We start from the raw sequence: 20,446 nt of genomic DNA, 5'->3' as shown, positions 1-20,446 counted from the left end.
GGATGTAAATATAAAGACAAATATCACTATAAACGACGAGACACTTAAAGGAATTCACTCCTCTGGCTAATTTGTTTCACTCTCGTCTGTTAAACAGAATTATGGGATTGTTCACACTGAGAACAGATATTTTAAACTTGGAAATTTAAAATCTTCGTTACTGTGTGTACATTAGGTTGTAATATACTCTAAAAAAATAACATTACTGCAATGTTTTTCTCCCAACATTCCCAGTCAAACAAAAACTAGCACTAGTGCTAATTTTCCAACAGCTGAAAATGTCACAACAAGGTTGTAAGAACTTTTACAAAGCCCCAAAAAACAAAATCAACTGCCATTAAACATTCAGAGAGCATTTTACTAACTTAACAGTGTTTACTGAGATAAAGTAAGACTGTGAAGTGTGTACTGTAGAGAGCATGTGTTTTAATGACAAAGCTGAGCTAATAGTTTGTCAAACAATGACGCAGACGCTGAAATTAAAAAGCTTAAAGGAAAAATCCACCATGAAACAATAATTTTTATTAACATGTGATCTTTAGTGGCATCCAAAATTTATGAACTGTTAGCTAGACTGCTAGCTTCTCACAGGAATAACAAAAATACAGAACCGATCGACAAACCAGCAAAAGAATTGCTACACACATCACAACTATTTCAATATAAACTCAGTCCTGTCGATTGTAATATGCATCAGGCTTCTGAGCTGCGCCACACGCGCTCCATTAAAATAAACACAGCTTCTCCTCCTACAGTAAGACTCATCATTAATCTGACTGATCGAGAACGACAGCGTTCTTCTGTCAGACCAATAGCCTGGAGGAACCCTAGATAAGTAAACAAGGTTCTGTTTAGTTTCCTCTTTAGTTCCCTTTCTGACGAGTGCACAGATGACTAAACCCACATCTCTGTCAATCTACTAAAGTACTAAACCTAGGAATGAACTGAGAAGTTGAATTGGAAGTATTGAAGCAGGAAAATCGCCAAACTGCTCTCAGGACAGCGTGTTGAGGCAGATATGATGGGGCTTGGAGTTAATTGCTTGTGACAGCGCTCATTTCCCTGATACATGGACTCCCGGCATGGTCCAGTGTCAAATTAGGAGTGAAGAAGAAAAACACAGAGAGAGGTGCATTAGAAAGATACTTTAGTTGTATCCAACAAGCTTGTTATATTTCTTCATCATTCGTGGATGTGTTGATTCACTGAGTTTTTAATGTTAGTGTCTAAAAACAAAAGAGCAACAGTATCTTTTCACACTTTTTCCAGTGATATTTAACATCATGTTACTGAAAAATCCAACGAAGAATTAGCAGAGACGTTGGTGCATGTGCTGGACTCGAAGTCCCAGAATGCAATGCAGCTATATGACTCTAGTGGGCGATCTACGAGATGACGAGGATGATGTCATTGATGATGGTATTAGTGTGAAAGTTGAGCAGAGTGTACAGATGAGGAGGAGAGAGAGCTGGACAGACTAAAGGACTAAAGTGCTGCTGCATGGTGCCCTAAATAGGAAGCAAGGGCTAAATCCCACTGCACTACTATCAGCAGGTAGTCAAACAGAATTGTGGGTAATGTAGGAAACCGTTATATAAAAGTGAAAAGTAATATAAAATACAATTCTGGTCTAAGGTTATGACCTGACTTAGATGTGCAATTTTTCCTTGTTGATTATGTTCTGATTTTAATCCCTTTGGCTTCCCATAATCTGTCCACCTTTCTGACCTCATTCGGCTTCCACTTTTATATATCGGGATGTTTTCAAGTTCTGTCTAATATTTTCCCCTACACTTCTTCCCACCCATCTATCTATCTATCTATCTATCTATCTATCTATCTATCTGTCTGTCTGTCTGTCTGTCTGTCTATCTGTCTGTCTGTCTGTCTGTCTGTCTATCTATCTATCTATCTAAACATATATACTATATGGAAGAAAATCTGGCAACGCCAGAGGCAACAACAAGCAGATGATTTTAATAATCTGAATGGGATACTCAGAAAATCTACTTAAGTGCATGCGCAAACCAACTCTGAATACGAGGAACTTTCCCCAGATAAATATTTACGTAACTTTTGAACTTCAGTTGCCAACTCTGAGTATAACCATTAGAGAGGATTGACGTGCCTGAGAAAAAGTAATATACTTAAAAGCACTTTTTTAAAAGCATCCATCTAAGTAGGACATATTAGTTCGTTATTCTTATTTTTATTATTTCTTCATCTCCATAAGAAACTTTAAGGCTTTATGCAATGCAGTGTGTGAGTGAGTGTGTGTGTGTGAGAGAGAGAGATATTCTACAGTGTTGGCAGCTGGTGTCCAATTTCTGTTTTTTAAGGCAACAATTTCATAGCATCCTCCCAAGGTGGTGCGTTAACGCACAGATGGTTAGGCTAGAAACAGTAAAATGCCTGCACTGCACTGCAGCTGAGTATTATAGAAAGAAAAAGCTGGGCTGAGGATACCATCCTGGCTGCCTCCTGACCATATGTCAGCATCGTTCCTATTCACTTGAGTTAGCTAGTTAGCAGAATGCAATTTTTTTTTACATAGTCCCTTCATCCTTTCACAGGAACACAAGAAAGTTTCATTCCTACCATAATTTAATTAAGAACTATGTGAAAGTTTGGCATTTGTGAGGTAAATAAAGATTACCTACACAAGAATAGTGTATTCCAGAATAATAAGGATCTTTCTAGTGGACCTGGCAACGTTAATAAGCACACTCACGTTGCAGGCAGTCGGCGTTCAGCAGGTCCTGACACTTCTCATGACACTTGACGCCACATTCAGTGCAGCGCATGCCCTGACGCGCAATGCCCCACAGCAGACCTTCACACTCGGGGCAGTAGGTGGGAGCCGTCGCCGTCCACACCTCAAAATGATGCGGCGTCGTGGATGATATGGGATAGATCAACGCCTGCAGAGTCTTCCTCAACACCTGCAGCTTCTACAGACAGAGAGAGAGAGAGACAGAGAGAGAGAGAAAGAGAGAGAGAGAGAGAGAAAGTGATTTAAAAAATCAGTTAGGCTTGGAGAGGAAATGATGAGTGTGCTGACTCCATCTTGCAGAAAATGCAGAGATTTGTAGGAATGCTTAAAAGCACCATTGGAATTTATAATAGCAGTTTTTTTTATTAAGAAAATTTAGCCCAGGAATTTAATCACAGGAATTTAAGGCCAGTAGCAATAACTTTAACCCAGGAATTTGAGACCAGAAATTTTTACCCCAGAAACCTAGACCCAGGAATCCAAGCCCAGGAACATAAAATCCAGGACATGAGCCCATGAACTTTATACAAGAGCCCAATAAATCCAGAAATATTACCAGAGAAACCTATATTCAGGATCCTAAGAGGAGGAACTTTAACTCAGGGACTATAGTCCAGGAATTTATAGCCAGAGATTTTAACCCATAAACCAGGAACTTTATTCCAAGAGCAGAAATGTTTATCAGAGGTACTTTAGGCTTGGAAGGACAAAAATTTTATTCCAGAAACTTGACCCAGGAACCTGATCCCCCAAATTTTAACCCAGAAACTTTTTCCAAGGAATTTAATATCAGGAATCTCAGTCCAGGAACTTTAGCCCAGGAATTTCATTCCAGAAATTTTAACCCACAAACCTAGACCCAGGAACTTTAGCCCAAGAATGTAGGTCAAGGAATTTTAGCTGAGAAACTTTAGACCAGGAAGTTAATTTAAGGAATTTTTGTACAGGAAATTTAGCCCAGAATTTATGTCTGGAGATTTTAACCCACAAACCTAGAACCAGGAATTTTATCACAAGAACTTTAGCCCAGGAACTTTGGTGCAGTCAACAAACTTTAGGCCAGGAATTTAAAGGCAGACATTTTAACCCAGAAAGACCCAGAACACAAAGCCTAGGGATTTAAGACCTGGAAATTAATCCCAGGAACTTTAGCTCAAGGAATTTAGCCCAGGAAATGTAAGGACAGATATTTTATCCCACAATCTTAGGAGCTTTAGCCCAAGAACTTAAGTCTAGGACCTTTAGCTCAGGAACTTAAGCCCATAAACCTCAGACAAGTAATATATGTGCAGACATTTTAACCCACAATCTCAGGAACTTTAGCCCAAGAATTTAAATTCAGGACATTTTGGTCAGGAACATTACCTTAGAAACTTAAAACCATGAACTTAAGACTATAAAGTTAAGCCCAGGAGCTTTATGCCATAAACCTCAGACTAGGAACTTTAGGAAAAGATCTAATAGGTGAATAATTTAAGGTCAGGAACTGTAACCCTGAAACCTAGACCTAGGAAGTTAAACCCAGGAACTTTAGCAACAGGTTTGTCCTGCAGTGAAAAAGGGATGTAAGTAACTAATTCTCCTCGCTCATTATTAGCACTCATATTCTGTTTACAGTGTAGCTGGTTTTTTTCAATGTTAATACGTCTTTATGTCAGTGACGGTCGATATATAAACCACTGACAGCACTGTGACTGGAAGCAGTTACATTAACACTAAGTACACCACTATTAAGCACTTTTGGATTGCAGGAGCTTGAATAATCCATCCTCCAAGACTGTATTTATTCAGCCACATCCGTAATGATCCTTTCAATATCTAGGACACACACACACACACACACACACACGCAAAGTTACAGCTATTGTCTCAGCCTCAAGACTCAGATGTAATCATTAATCTCTCTACACTCAACAAATCAGTCAATTATGAAATGTCTTTAGGATGCTGTAAAGTACTAAAAACATTTTAATCTTGCCAAACTCGGCTAAAGAAAAAGCTAGAAATGTAATAAAGCACCGCTCAAAAAGCAGCTCCACTTCCTGACTGGACTGAAAATGGCTCTAATGGGTGAGTCCTAATATTCTAATGAGTATTCTTGATTTACAGTATTCTGTCCAAGACTGTAAAGTTGCTAGTGAGCTTAAATCAACACAACAGGACAAGCAGCGAGGATCAGGATTGTTCAACCTCCCTGTGGCAACCAGTCAACTATAGTTACATGGTAGCTACAAGTGCTAGATTAGCTTTCACTCTCTAACTAATCTATCTAGCTAGATTTCACTTGCTAGGTTAGATTTCACTTGTTATGTTATATTTTACTCGCTACATTCGATTTCACTCGCTGCGCAAGATTTCACTCTCTACGTTAGATTTCACTCACTATGTTAGATTTCACTCACTATGTTAGATTTCACACGCTACGTTAGATTTCACTTGCTACGTTAGATTTCACTTGCTACGTTAGATTTCACTTGCTATGTTAGATTTCACTTGCTATGTTAGATTTCACTCGCTATGTTAGATTTCACTCGCTATGTTAGATTTCACTTGCTACGTTAGATTTTGTTTGCTAACATAGCTCTCATTCACTAGGTTAGATTTCACTCACTATGTTAGATTTCACTTGCTATGTTAGATTTCACTTGCTACGTTAGATTTCACTTGCTATGTTAGATTTCACTTGCTACGTTAGATTTCACTTGCTATGTTAGATTTCACACGCTACGTAAGATTTCACTTGCTATATTAGATTTCACTCGCTATGTTAGATTTCACTCGCTATGTTAGATTTTGTTTGCTAACATAGCTCTCATTCACTAGGTTAGATTTCACTTGCTATGTTAGATTTTGCTCGCTACGTTAGATTTCACTCGCTATATTTGATTTCAATCACCACATTAGATTTTGCTTGCTACGTTAGATTTCATTCGCTAGCTTGCTACGTTAGATTTCACTCGCTATATTTGATTTCAATCACCACATTAGATTTTGCTTGCTACGTTAGATTTCACTCGCTGCGTTAGATTTTGCTTGCTACGTTAGATTTCATTCACTAGGCTAGCTCTCACTTGCTACGTTACATTTCACTCGCTCAATGCTGTAGGTTTGTAGGTAAAAGCTGCTGATGATAATTTATCTCCTCAAATGTGCACACACATGATTAAAATCTTTCTCAGCTTTACTCAACACTACTTAGCTAAGGTGATAAATTCAGATAAACTTCATGTAGACTTTGTAATCCCAGCACTTATTCCTGCTCTGTACTCCACTAGACCATTAGCAAGCAATCACAGCTTCATGTCCTCTGGGGTTTTTAAAGTATTGGTGTGCGTACAGCTGCTTAACTCCGGTCCTGCATCAGTACAAGCAGCAGCCTGTTGGTCTGTTTTATAATAAAATTCATTAGTAAGCTGCACCGACTCATTTTCCCTCGTAAACATTATCGAGATCGATATGAAGCTCACGCCAGATTGGCACAGAGTCCAGCGCTATTCTGACCGCAGACTCGCTCTCTCCCAAGCAGCCGGCTGACAACTCATCCTGAACTTCCCTCCATCACCGTATCGATCTCTGCGCACCTTTTCCTGCTCCATGCATGCAAACTAGTTTAGTGCGAGATACAAGACGTGAAAATGTACAGCGGCTCTACGTAATGGAATAAACCGGGATTGGATACGTTCTGTGTTCAGTGCCACTGTATGCTAGAGGTGTAATGTAATGCCACTATCTCTTCAAATATCTGTATCTGCACTCTATTTTATTCATTTATACGGCAACTGTAGATATTTTAATCTCTTATCTCTCATTTAGAATCACTTTTAAGCACAGTACTGTTAATACTAGCTCTCAGGATTGCATGATTTCTAAGACTCCCCATTTAAACACAGAACTCGCTAAATCATGTTTTAGATTTTTTTCAGCAACACTCCCTGAGATTCTTCACTTTATATTTCAATTTTAAATCAAACATTTCAAACTTTTACATTTTACATGATGTTTTGCACATTTTTTTCTTGAACTTTCACCTGATTGTGAAAAAAAGAGAAAAGGAAGAAAACAGACAAACAGAGAGAAAAGGAACAAAAGGAGAGAAAAGGAAAAAATGAGATTAAAAAGAGAGAAAAGACAGAGTGATAAAGAGACAAAAAGAGACTAAAAAGAGAAAAAGAGAAAAACAGACAAAAAATAAATGAAAGAAAAGAATAAACAAAAAAAGATGCAAAATATTAAAGAAAGAGAAAAGAGACAAAAAAAGATTTAAAAAGTCAATACCCATAGTCGATCAAACCCAAAGGAGAGTCGATAAAGCTGGTAGGAGAGTCGACTGAACACAGAGTCGATAAAGCCTGTAGGAAAGTCTGTCAAACCCATAGGAGAGTCGACTGAACCCACAGGAGAGTCGACTGAACCTGTAGGAGAGTCGACTGAACCCACAGGAGAGTCGACTGAACCTGTAGGAGAGTCGACTGAACCCACAGGAGAGTCGACTGAACCTGTAGGAGAGTCGACTGAACCCACAGGAGAGTCGACTGAACCTGTAGGAGAGTCGACTGAACCCACAGGAGAGTCGACTGAACCCACAGGAGAGTCGACTGATCCCACAGGAGAGTCAACTGAACCCTGAATAATATTTATTTATCTTAATGACTATTTGACTTTATGTTTGGACTGTACGTGCACTTTGGTTTACTGATAACTAACACACACACACACATGCACACACACACACAGTGTTGGAGCTGGATGGAGCTGGACGCAGTGCCGAGACTAACGCTGTTATTTTACACTTGAAGTGTTTCGGAGCAGGTCATGTGACCTCAGGCAGGGAGAGAACATCTGTAAATCTGTCACAACTTTTAGCCTCCACATGAAGCTGAGAGATCAATGTGCATCTGTCTGTTTATAGCACAGAGAGAGAGAGAGAAAGAGAGAGACAGAAAGACACAGAGAGAGTGACATAGGGACAGAGACAGACAGAGGCAGAGAGAGAGAGAGAGAGAGAGAGAGACAGAAAGACACAGAGAGAGTGACATAGGGACAGAGACAGACAGAGGCAGAGAGAGAGAGAGAGAGAGAGAAACAGAAAGACACAGAGAGAGTGACATAGGAACAGAGACAGACAGAGGCAGAGAGAGAGAGAGAGAAACAGAAAGACACAGTGAATGAGACATGGGGACAGAGACAGACAGAGGCAGAGAGACAGAGAGAGAGAGAGAGAGAGAGAGAGAAAGAATAGATGATGGGTGAAAGAAGAATGAAAAAATACAGTATAACGAGAGATAAAACACAGAGAGAAAACAAGAGAAAGAACAGAAAAGAGACAGAAAAGAAATATGTGTTTGGATGAGAGAAAGAAGTGGTGTGTATGGGTGAGAGAGAGTTAAAAGTAGAATGAGAATGTGTGTGAGAGAGAGAGAAAAGAGTGTGTGTGTGTGTGTGTGTGTGAGAGAGAGAGAGAGAGAGAGAGAGAGAGAGGGAGAGAGAGGGTGAGTGGTCAGTGTGTCTGTTTTTTTTTTTCTTCACTTTACTGAAAGTCCAGCTTCTCCCTCCTGTTGTTCTTTTCACTCATTTGATAAAACTAGTGTCACACACACCAGTCTCACACACACCTTTACGAATCGAGCATCGAACGGCGGGAATAAATCATGTTACTATAAAATGTTAAGCACTCAATTACACTGCGTGTGTGTTTCATTTTACTTCAGCTAACAAAAGCCCTGTGCAGCACAGCGCATGTACAGCGGTGGCTTTAATAATGCTAAATGTTAAAGCAGGATATTTCATCAGAGAGGTTTTGTGAGAAAAGTTTCAGCGCAGGCTTTTAATGACCCTGTGCTCCTCTAGCTGCTTTAGCTATACACTGTAGGCTAATTAAGGGGAAGGTTTCCAATTAAAAATGGACCAGAGCTGCTAGATTTAATCCAGCGAATGTAAACATATGAAGAAGTTATCTTAGGCTGTAGATGTTTGTAAAATTTTATTCTTTCTCTAGTCTGACTTAAAGAAGAAAAAAGAAAAATGGAGAGAATTCCTTTGCACAAGTCTTTCTATGTCATATTTGTGCTAAAAATTTCATTTTGACTCACAACTCAGAATAACTTTTCCTAATAAATCCGTAAAATAGATTGAATTGAGCAAGCCTGTATTCCAGCCAAATGGTTTCTTCTGAAGCCCTCAAACTAAAGCAGCACTCAAATGTGCCTTTATAACACTGCTGTGAAGCACGATGACTACTTTCTTGAAGTGTCATTAATATGTGCTTAGTAAAAACGAACGAATAATCTGCTGAATAAGGATAAAAAGTTATCTCCATTAGTCGATCATAAACATCATGTATTCCAGCATTGCTTTATGAAAGAGTTGTGTGATGCGTATGTCTTTATTTAGACACCGCTGCTGAAACACACAGCAGGAAGTCCTATTAAGCTCTCTTCAAATAAAAGGCAGAGTGAACAGCGATGCTCTTTACTTTTATTAGTACAGATAGCCTGTTACCTGTGACCCATATTTCCTGTTCTCCATCTGGGCCCTGATAAGAAAATGTTGGACCCTCCTGCCATATGGCTCCAGCAGCCATTTTTAGACTGCGATCTCCCAGAGGAATTCATTTTCTCTCTGTCTCTTTTTTATTCCCGCTACAGTTAATAACGCTCCAACATCTGCTCAGCCCACTTCCCAATCTGCACTACAGCCTGCTTCCGACTCTCTTCTTCTAATCACACTTTACTGTCTTTCTATCCTGCTTTAGACACTCACTGTGTCTCTCTTGCTTTTTTGTGAGAATGAAGAGATCAGCGAGACATCACGCTACAACCTCAGCACAAGTCGATAAGATCCAGAACTGAAGGAAACAACCGTACTCAAATATTCCAAATAAACAGAGCCCTAATCAACAAACCCTAAGAACTCTCCAATCCAATCTCATCTGTCCAGTTCGAACAACTTCTAAAATATCTGTCCAATCCCTATATCATCAGCCAGCAAAGCCTTAAATCACCGTCCAATCCACAAGACCAGATATACAGCCTAAATGAGCCCTAAACTGTCTAAACCCTAAGGAAAAGCAATCCTTCACTAACACTCCCATGTAAATGAACCCACAATGCCAGTCTAATATATAAGCTATAAAGCCATAAAACCAAATCTAGAAATTATTAATTTAAACGAACCCTGAAAAAGTCCAATATAAATCCTGAAATTATTGTGTAATCAGAGCAAACTGTGAAATGTCAATTGAATTCAGATGAGACCTGAAATACCTGTCCAATCCAAACAAACCAGCAATGAGTCCAAATTGCCAGTCTAAACCAAACATCTAATCCAAATGAACTTTAAAATGTGTGTGTGATCTAACAGAAGCATTTCATTCTGTCATATCCAACCATATCCAATTAAAAAATATATCCAATCTAAACAAACCAGAAATACAGTATCTGTTCCAGGTCAAACAAGCTGTAAATGATCTGTCTAACCCAAACAAACCTTAAAAAAATCCTAAAATAAGAGTCCAAAAAACTTTGATATGCCTGTCTAATCTCGAGTCTAAGCCATAAAGTGTTTCACAAACATGAAAATCACTGTTTCATTTGAACAAGGCCTGAAAAATGTCCAATCCAAACAAAATAAAATCCTGAACTAGCAATCTCTAAAATGCCAGTTTAATTCAGATTAAACTGTCCAATCCAAACAGAGTCATAAATACATATCTATCCAGTTCTAACGATGCCTGAAATACCTCTCTGATCCGAAATAACTTTCCAGTCCAAACAGATCAAATGCAGTGCTTTCCTCAGTAGTAAGATGGATTTATCTGGATGCGTTGGGTTAATGTGGAGAGCGAGGGATGAAGGTCAGCAGAAAGGAGGAGTAATTCTTTCTCTACATTGATTCAGATTCTCTCATTCCTCTATCGCATTGCTGGAATGACCACAGAACTTATCGTACAGCTCCGTAATTAAAAGTGGAATCATTGAAGCCTCAGCATAAAAAAATTATGACCCAAAACCTACATGCGTTTGCTGATCTCACATTAGCGTATTACAGAAATATTACAGTCGTTATCTCTGACTGAAGAATTTTCACAGTTTCAGCAGTTTAGTAGTTACAAATTAACTCCACTTACTTGATCAGTTAGTCTCTAAGAACCATCCTGTTTTAATAAAGTACATTTGCACACCACATCAGAGCTGCAAAAGTGGGTGTGTCTTTGAGTCTATATATGGACATTAAAGTAGCTGGTGAATAGGAGTTCATGTAAGGCCACTGATAGGGAATGTGGGTGTGTCTGTCTGTAGATGTAAGGAGTCCATATATGGTAATGAGAGTGGCTGGTGAGTGGGTGCGACCTAAAGACCAGTCATAGATGGAAATGTGGGCACGTCCTTACATCCAAATATGGAAATGACACCATCTCTGAGTGGGTAATGCTTTAAAGGACATAGATGGGAAAGTGGGCATGTCTTTGTTTCCAAAAATGTTGATAAGAATAGCAGAAGAGTGAGCGTGACTTAAAGGCTATAGGTAGAGATTTGGGCATGTTTTAACATTCACATTTACATTTATGGCATTTGGCAGATGCCCTTATCCAGGGCGACTTGCAATTATCTCATTTACACAACTGAACAGTTGAGGGCCTTGCTCAAGGGCCCAGCAGTGGCAGCTTGGCGATGGAGGATTTGAACTCTCAACCTTCCGATCACAAGTCCAATGTCTTAACCATTGAGGTACCACTTCCCCATATGGTGCTACGAGTGGCTGGTGAGTAGGTATGCCTTGAAGGCCATAGATGAGAATGTGGGTGTGTCTTTGAGTCCATATATGGAAATGAGAGCATGTCATCAAGACCGTAAGACCTTTGACGGGAATGAGTCATGTATTTGAGTCCATATATGGAAATGAAAGGAGCTCTGAATGGGCAGGCTTTGAAGGCCTTATATGGTAATGTGGGTGTGTCTTTAAGTCTGTATATAGAACTGAAAGGAGCTCTGAATGGGCAGGCTTTGAAGGCCTTAGAAGGAAATAGGAATTTATGATAGTCAGAGCAATTCTGAGTGGGGGCGTGGTCTAAAGGCCATAGAAGGGAAATGTGGGTGTGTCTGTGATTTTTATATATAAAAATCTTCAGGTCAAAAGAAGGAAGACACTGGTATTCCTATGAGTGCATTGTGTTGTCATAGAGTTATTACCGAGCTCAGTAATATGAGCTAAACACGTGTACTGGTCTGCAGTTTGTAGACACATACTCCACTTTTGTTTACTTCCTGTTTTGGGAGTGTCTCTACAGATTTTCCACGCTTCCTGTTTGTGTCTTGTTTGTTATGATCTGTTATTTCTATCAATACCAGATTGTTATTGATTTGTCCGATTGATTTCAATAAAAAAATCATGAGGCACTGATTGTGTGTGTGTATTCATGCAAGTGTGTGTCCTATTTCCTCTCGGATGGACTGTGTGCGTAAATGTCCATTATGCATTGTGTCTTTACCACTTACCAGGTCCTCATTGTTCAGGGTGGATCTGGTCACAAGTGCAAACGAGATGCCTGCCTTTCGAGCAGCCAAGGTCTGCAGAGAAAAGAATGCATTACACACAAATCACATTTCACATCGAAACCGCTCTGGAAATTGGCATACTGCCTCCGTCGAAGCTCTTTATTGAATCAATGCCTGTCTTGTGAGTGCTATAAATGCAGCATATTGCCGCGACTCGGCCGAGCTAACCGCGCTGCTCAGAATTACATTTACAGACCCTACAAAGTGAACATTCTTTTGTAAAGTTGTTTTTGCCATCTAGTCTTTATGTGTGACTATTTATAAAGGAATGGGATATTTAGGGATAAATTCATACACTTAATGTAGAATGTGTATCTTGAATGTATATGTTGTTAAAATTGCTATACAAATAAAATTGAACTGAATTGAGTTGAATTGAATTGAAGAAAAGTGATACAGCAAGGGGTCAAAAACAATACCACAAAAATAAATAGAGAATCCTGAGAGAAAATTAGTCACTAATATGAAGATTCATGACCCAAGAACTTCATCATATGCACAATGAAGTCTTAATTTGCCCATTCTCACCAGTGCTTCAGTCAAATATGAAATATAAATAATAAAAATAATAACAGAAAAAAAGAAAAATGCAACATTACAATGTTGTCATGGTCATATTTTACACAGACTGCATAAACTTGTAGGAGGTATGCAATATTGTGCAATATTATGCAACATTGGAAAATAATACAAAAATATGGCATAAACATAGGAAAATATCCAAACTATGGTTTAGACATAAACATTCTGTTATTTCTAAACTTCCTGTCCAATTCACATTAGGCCTGAATTCACCATCCAGCTAAAATAAACTCTATTCCAATATGAACAAATTCTGAAAGTTCTGTCAGTTCCAAAAGAAGTCTTATCGCAACATATAAAATCCTGTGATTATAGACGAGACGTTCAGGAAACTTTTATAAGAATGTAAAGAAATGTAAAGAAATATTTTCAGTAACTCCAGAATCTCCAGAATATATCGCTGTCTTCATTTTTTTGAGAAGATAAAAACATTAATTTTTTTTACTCCTTAAACTCAATCACCTCTTAAACCTCCACAAGCAATTTCAAGTAATCACTATGCCATTCTTATGGACTCTAATTAGCACTTTATTTGCAATTAAAGCAATTAGCACAATTAAAAATAACACAAAAAAGACAGATACTCACCAAGGCCTATGTTGTTCGGAGGAAGGAATGAAAGCAGAGCAGGAAAGAAGAGAAAAAATGTAATTAGTGAGTGAAATGAAGAATTAATCAGAGCTTTACACTGTCAGGATTGGAGTGTTTGGTGCATCTGTAGCTATATATTGACTCCCATGCTGAGTTTCATAATGCGCTTCAGTTTTTCAGAAGCAGAGTAAAATTTTTTTTTTGAGAAGTAGTATTATTGTAAATACAGTCCTTACATGGCCTCGAAACATGCATTACAGATCAAATTTCACTCATGCTTTTGCTGTATAAATAATCATCCTTCTCTTATGCATAATGCGCTATAATTCTTAGACACGGACGACGACACAATTCACATTTTCCACGTGAAGTCAGCTACAAAACACTGACCACACACTTACATTAGGGGTTGCATAGACTAGTCGACTAACACATTCACATTCACTAGTCACGTTGGTGGGGATGTCGACTGGTCAGGCAGATGGTAAAGGAAGCAGCTAAATGTGCTCCGTTAGTCTGAAAATATATTTAGACTAGATGATTTTAAAGTCAACTGCACAAGACAATGCCAGGAAAATTGTTTATTTTCATTTGCTTTAATGGACCGTTAACAGTGATATCACTTTGCAGTGCAGTGAAGTGTAGAGGTGTGCGCAAGAAAACTTCAAGCTAAATAAAATGTAAATGTGAATAAAATCCTTGCACTGTGGCGCTGTGACCAGCATTGTGTGAAAGAGTGCTTTCGGAGCCGCGGGTTGCACATCGCTATTGAATCGCTCTCAGCTAGATTAGAGTCAGATCAGCGGAGCACGCTGGCTCGCAGAGAACTATCCAGACTCATTTTCAGACACTACTGAGGCCAGAGATGAAGAAGGTGTGAACGTCTCCCAGTCGCTGCTGTGTTGCACTGATTTCTCTTCTTTCATTGTTAAGCATTGAAGCTGGAAATGTAATTTGTCGCCCGTACGCCAGGCTGTTACCTGAAGTGTGGTTTGATACGTTCTTTGCTGCACAAATAAAACATCTTTAAAATAGTGATGTCCTGAAAGAGTTTTTGCTTCACCTATGGAAAAGACGACTAGTCGACTACTTTTTTGAAGTACTGCTCAACTAGTAAAAATTAGTAGTCGTGCAACCCCTAACCTACATGTGGGAATTTATGGATAGACTAAAGAGAGGAAAAGACAAAGGGAAAGGGAGAGAAAGAGACAGAAATAGATAAGAAGGATATGTGTACAAATAAGAGATGCAGGATAGTATATAGATTTGTCTTTACCAGTTATCGAGCCGTGAGTAGCCAATCGAGGTAAAGACGTGAGGTCTACGGTTAGCGAAAGGCACCAGAAAGCAGAGGGAGGTGTGGGAGAGGGAAACTCGAACCTGTACATGAACTCGTTATGCGTTTATGTAAGTGTAGAATAATCAGCATGCAGCGGAGTGACTGAGGCTTGCTGCAGGCAATGCCATAAAATGGAAGCGCGCGGATGAATAAGGTCGGATATGCTCGTTAATTTTACTTAATTAACACATAACGGCCTTAAGAGAAGCTTTTATTCCCTGCTGTACACACCTGGTTCCCTCACCTGTCCTCATCCACTCAAATCACATGCATCCCTGGGACAAAGGGGGCGGAGCTTATGTTACATTTGTTCAGCCAATAAGAAACTGGATCATATACTCCATTCCATCTAACACCCCTGAGGGTTCTTAGGTTTGTATCTCTGGGGGAACCAGAGAAAAAGGGTTACAAAAATGGTTCCTCAAGTGTTTTACATGAAACTTTCTCTGAAAGTGATACTCTCATTTGTAGGGTTGTCCAGAAGAACCAAACAAAGAACCCTTTTGGGTGCTTAATGGAACCTCTGCCCAACCCCCAAATAAATCCTCTTTAATAAGGTAAGAACCCTTAACTATCCAGTAAGTTCTTGAGGAACCCTTTTCCCCTAAGTATGATGATACTAGTAGCAATTTTCTTTTTTCTTTTCACTTATTTACATTTTCTAGCAGTGTTTGATATATTGCTTATAATCTTAGAAAAACAGAAAATCTAGAACCCTCAACTGTTTGCCAATTGACCCTCTGGTGGAGAACCTTACAAAATAGGCAGATGAAAAACCTTTAATGGTTCTCCCAAAGGAACCAAAAAAGCTTTTATCCAGTACCCCTGAGGGTGAGTGATGGAACCATTTTCAAAATAAACCTCTTCTGGGACGCAAAGTACTCTTACCTATCCAAAGAATCCTTAAGGAACCCATTTCCCTAAAAGTACTTAATAGGCAGTGCTTGCAGGCTAAAAAAATGGGTAACTCTAGAACCCTCAAATCTTCTTTGCTTTGTTGCTCTGGACATAACCTTTAGTTTGCACCTCGAAGAACCCTGAAGTCCTAACATTCCAGATAACCCTTGAGGAAGGTTGTCTTTTCTGTCATAGGCTCTCTTTAAAACCGTCTTTTCTCTTCCTAAAGCAGACTTGAAAGAAACACTGTTGTAGGGTTCTACAAAGGAGCATTTGAGTGATTTCTTCCAAAAACACCAAAGAACCTGCTTTCAACTAAAACCTTTTAAGGAAGCAAACAAGCTCTAACTATTCAAAGAAGGCTTGAGGAAGCCATTTTATTGTAATGACATCAGCACTAGGCTTTCTTTTTTATATCGTAGTAGTGCTTGGCATAGTACATAAGCGACAAAGCTAAGGTGAATCTAGAACCCTCAAGAGCTCTTTAGTTTATCCCTCTAGGGCAACAAATAAATTAGTTATCTGTAGAATCCACAGACAGAAAAAAAAATCACTGGATTTTGAAGATTTCTAGAGTACAATAGTGGTTCTACTCTTTCTACATAGAAATGTTAATGGTCCCCCAAAGGAACCCAAAAGGATTCCATCAAACACCTTTGAGGGTGCATGATGGAACCTTTTATTTTTGTAAATCCATTTAGGAAGTGAAGGACCTTAACTATCCAAAGAGCTCTTGAGAAACCCTTTTCCATAAGTGTGATGACATCATTAAACATTTCTTTTCACTTCCTTGAATGCTTGAGGTAATGCTTAGGAAAAAAAAGATAAATGTAGAACCGTCAAGGCTTCTTTGGTTTACCCCTCTGGGGGACCCTTTAAAGGTTCCCTGTAGAACCTTACAACAGAAAAAATCTTCAAGAGTTCCTCTGGATTGTTGAGACTAACATCATAAAGCAGTTCTACTTGAAAGAAATATTTCTGCTATGTAGTAGGGTTCTAGACACGTATAGTCTGTAATTTGTTTTTAACTAAAACCTCCTGAGGAAGTTTAGATCCCATAACTATTCAAAGAACCCTTGAGGAAATCCTTTTTCAGGTGATGACATCAATAACCCTAATGGACCACTTACATGTTCACTATAGAACACACACAGACACTCTTTGAATAAAAGACTTCCTCAAGCGTTCTCTGGATTGTTAAGGCTTCTACCATCCTAAAGTGGTTCTACTTGAAAAGGAACATCATTGTAAGGTTCTATATATAAACGTTTTGGTGGTTTCTCCAGAAGAAGGTGCTTACCATAGCACTTGTGTCAAGGGTGCTTTGGTTTGTCCCTCTGGATTCTCTGTAGAACCCTCCTTAAAGTTATTCTGGATTGTTAAAATGTCTAGCATCCTATTTTGGTTCTTCTTTGCTGTAGAACCCTACAGCAGAAAGAAGACTAATTCAAGCGTTCTCTGGACTGGTAATCTCATATCCTAAAGCAGTTCTACTTTAAAAAAGGAGTTATACTCTGCTGTAGGGTTCTACATAGACAATTTGGGGGGTTCTCCAAAGGAAACAAACATAGAACCCTTGCTTGTTGGAAGCCATTTTCAACTAAACACTCAAAGATCCCTTGAGGAACATTTTTTTAGGATGATGACATCAGCACTAGCATTTCATTTTATATTCTTAGCCTTCGTGTTTGGTTTGTCCTTCTGGCGGAACCCTTATAGGCGCTCTGTAGAAACCTAATAAAGACAATCTTTGCAAAAAATCCTTAAGGGTTCTCTGGATTGTTCAAACTTCCAGCATCTTAAAAGTTCTACTTGGTTGTAGGGTTCTACATAAAAAAAATCAAAGGACCAAAGAAAAAACTGACTTTATGGAACCTGCGCATACATCAAGGATCATTTGGTTTGTCCTTCTGCAGGAACCCTTATAGGTTCTAGCTACAACACAGTCAGAGAGAGTTCCTAACTATTCAAAGAACCCCTGAAGAACTCTTTTTTTCTAAAATGGTATGATGAACATTGCAATTGGCTGGCCAGGTTTAATTTAAGCTCTGCCCTCATTGACCCCGAGATGCCCATTAGAGAGCGCAATCGGGACACAGCTGGGTTCTCTGTCCTGCATCCTGAATGAATCGGACCTCTACTTTGTTCATAGACGAGGACAGAGTCATGATGGGATAGCTGAGACACGACCCAGCACACAGCACTGACTTCATCCGGCACGGTAAGAGAATTTTTTTTCCCGCTGCACGCTTTGAGGACACGCACAGTTCAGTCAGAACTCAATGAAGTCCTCGGATATATTTTTGGGTGGAGTTGTCAACATTTCTCAGGCTTCGTTTTTGTCTTATTTATTTTCCATCTTCAGCTCTTTCTAGATGAAAGGCTGAGCTTTTTTGGGCTGGCAGGAAATCTGACAACTCACAGAAAAATATCCCCCATAATAAATATGGGCCAATGAGGGAATGGCATGTAGAACACGCACGAGTCCCAAAACAACACAAGAGCGACCCATACTTACCCAGGCAGTGTTGATTTTTTTTTTTTAACATGCAAAATATAAATGAATACAGAATCAATGCTTGTACTTTCATACTGAGTTAAATATTTATAATAAAAAAGTAATTTCATGGAAAAATAGAAAATCTCACATGAAAAAAAAAAACACTAAGAACATCCTCTAAAAATCTTAAAATGCTGTAAATGGTTTTAAACAAACATGAAAAGACTTTACAATGGATAAAAAATCATTACTTATAAACCACTGTGTGAATAAAAAAAATAAAAGGAACATATATTCACAGACAAGACAAACAATCACGTGTTTATAATGTGACTATCATGTCCATGTGGACTAAATGGATGAAATGCACTTCTTGGCTCTCTGTGTAACAAAGATGCAGTTTGTTCCTTGTGGAACTAAAGGAACTGAGAGAACTCATTAGTTTTGGTTCCTGGTTCATTGTACACTTTATGACTTTTATAGATCATTTTTCATCCATCATGTTTGTGGGTGGGAGAGTGACACTATCCGTATCTGAAACGAAAGATATTCGTATCTGTATTTGGATTTAATCCGAATATGTGGCCTAAATGTGGGCGTGGCCTAACTCTGCAGTGTCAGCATGGTGTGTGAATTCTGCCTCTGACAGTTCCTCAGCCTCAGCTACATCACTCCAGTTCATAACTGGTCTCCAAAAGAGATGAGCACAGGACTGTTATTTATTATTATTTTTTAAAATAATAACGCAATATAACAATATAACCAAACCAGTAGTCTAATATAAACCAGCATGACCCTGACCAGGCAGTTACTAAGGATGAATGAATGCTGTAAATGCATGTAGTCTTTAAGGAACATGGCATTTTTGTTGCGATCTGCAGGATCTGATCCCGATACACACCTCTAGTTTCAATCAGACACCCTGTGACCCTTTCTGTTGATCTTTCTAAAAAGATAAATCGCTGCTCCTTCTATTCGTATCTGTAATGTATCTGTTTAAAACACATTATGCTTTTATTTTGAATAATATATTATAGTATTGGTATATTGGTTACGTCCTTAGTAATATGACCTCTGATTAAATAGATAGATAGATAGATAGATAGATATAACTGTATGGTTACTGCAGGATTTTGCTTACAATCAGTTAGAAATTGTGCAATAAAACAGACACCTAAGTTGGAATTCCATCTCAGAAACTTATCCGAGTTTGTCATTGTAAACACACCTGATGTCTCAGCACGTGCAGTGAACATTAATGGTTAGCTCATTTGCATCAGTCTAGCCTTCCTGAGAAGTATTCGAGAAGTGCTGAGAAATAGAGAAATGCTGTTGTGTAAGTGCTATTGCCTTAGCTGTAGTTGGACAAACTGATGTAAAAGTCGATGAAAATGTTGCAGAAGTATTTATGATACTCATTTACATTTATGGCATTTGGCAGACGCTCTTATCCAGAACGACTTACATTTATCTCATTTTATACAGCTCAGCAGTTGAGGGTTAAGGGCCTTGCTCAAGGGCCAAGCAATAGCAGCTTGTCAGTGCTGGGATTTGAACTCACCACCTTCCAATCAGTAGTCCAACATCTTAACCACTGTGAGTTTTTTCAAATTGTGAGTACTCAGTTGAGAATTTCACAGCAGAATTGATTGAATAGATGTATATACACAGATCATCAGGAAGGACAAAGGAAGCCATTTGCTTTCTTATTTTTCGTTGATGATCTTTACAGATATCTCTCATAATCTAACCTGTTCAGTCTTCAGGGATTACAGGATGCATTATAATGCGCACACACACACACACACACACACTTCAGTGTTGGAGCAGAGAACTCACCAGGTCGCGGACGATGGGAACGGTCCTCTTACGCCGTAAATCTGGCATGCTGTCGATGCCGTAAAGAATACTGCCAGCTCTGCCGGGGAAGAGCACAGAATCAGCTGCTGTTAATATCATAATAATGGAGCGGCATGTACGACATTACACATCCAAACAGGGGCGCTAAAATTTACTGCACTGGCAAACAGCAGACAGAGAGAGAGAGAGAGAGAGAGAGAGAGAGAGAGAGAGAGACATAACGAAGTGTTGGAAGCACTGAAGAGGTAAAAGGATGGCCAGATGGACAGGGACAAATATTAAGGAAAAGGGAGAAAGTGAGAGAGAGAGAGAGAGAGAGAGAGAGAGAGAGAGAGAGAGGTGGAAATAAA

At 39.0% G+C, this 20,446-nt stretch overlaps 1 protein-coding gene across 4 annotated transcripts in view; it reads right to left on the bottom strand.

The window, feature by feature from the left end:
- Positions 1-20,446, bottom strand: part of LOC113534663 (protein unc-13 homolog C) — a 187,428-nt gene that overhangs the window by 151,341 nt on the left and 15,641 nt on the right. For 3 of the 4 annotated variants that reach the window (XM_053234714.1, XM_053234713.1, XM_026927612.3), the window contains 3 exons: positions 20,076-20,154; positions 12,268-12,321; positions 2,732-2,951 (listed from right to left, as the gene is read on the bottom strand). In XM_053234714.1, the coding sequence (XP_053090689.1) occupies positions 2,732-2,951; positions 12,268-12,321; positions 20,076-20,154 (353 nt within the window). Of the gene's footprint in view, positions 1-2,731; positions 2,952-12,267; positions 12,340-13,497; positions 13,504-20,075; positions 20,155-20,446 lie in introns of all 4 variants that reach the window. The other variant, XM_026927613.3, reaches the window with a different exon arrangement.

This window comes from Pangasianodon hypophthalmus, chromosome 6, assembly GCF_027358585.1.
Source record: "Pangasianodon hypophthalmus isolate fPanHyp1 chromosome 6, fPanHyp1.pri, whole genome shotgun sequence".
NCBI lineage: Eukaryota > Metazoa > Chordata > Actinopteri > Siluriformes > Pangasiidae > Pangasianodon > Pangasianodon hypophthalmus.
This window is presented reverse-complemented; position numbering and strand designations above follow the sequence as displayed.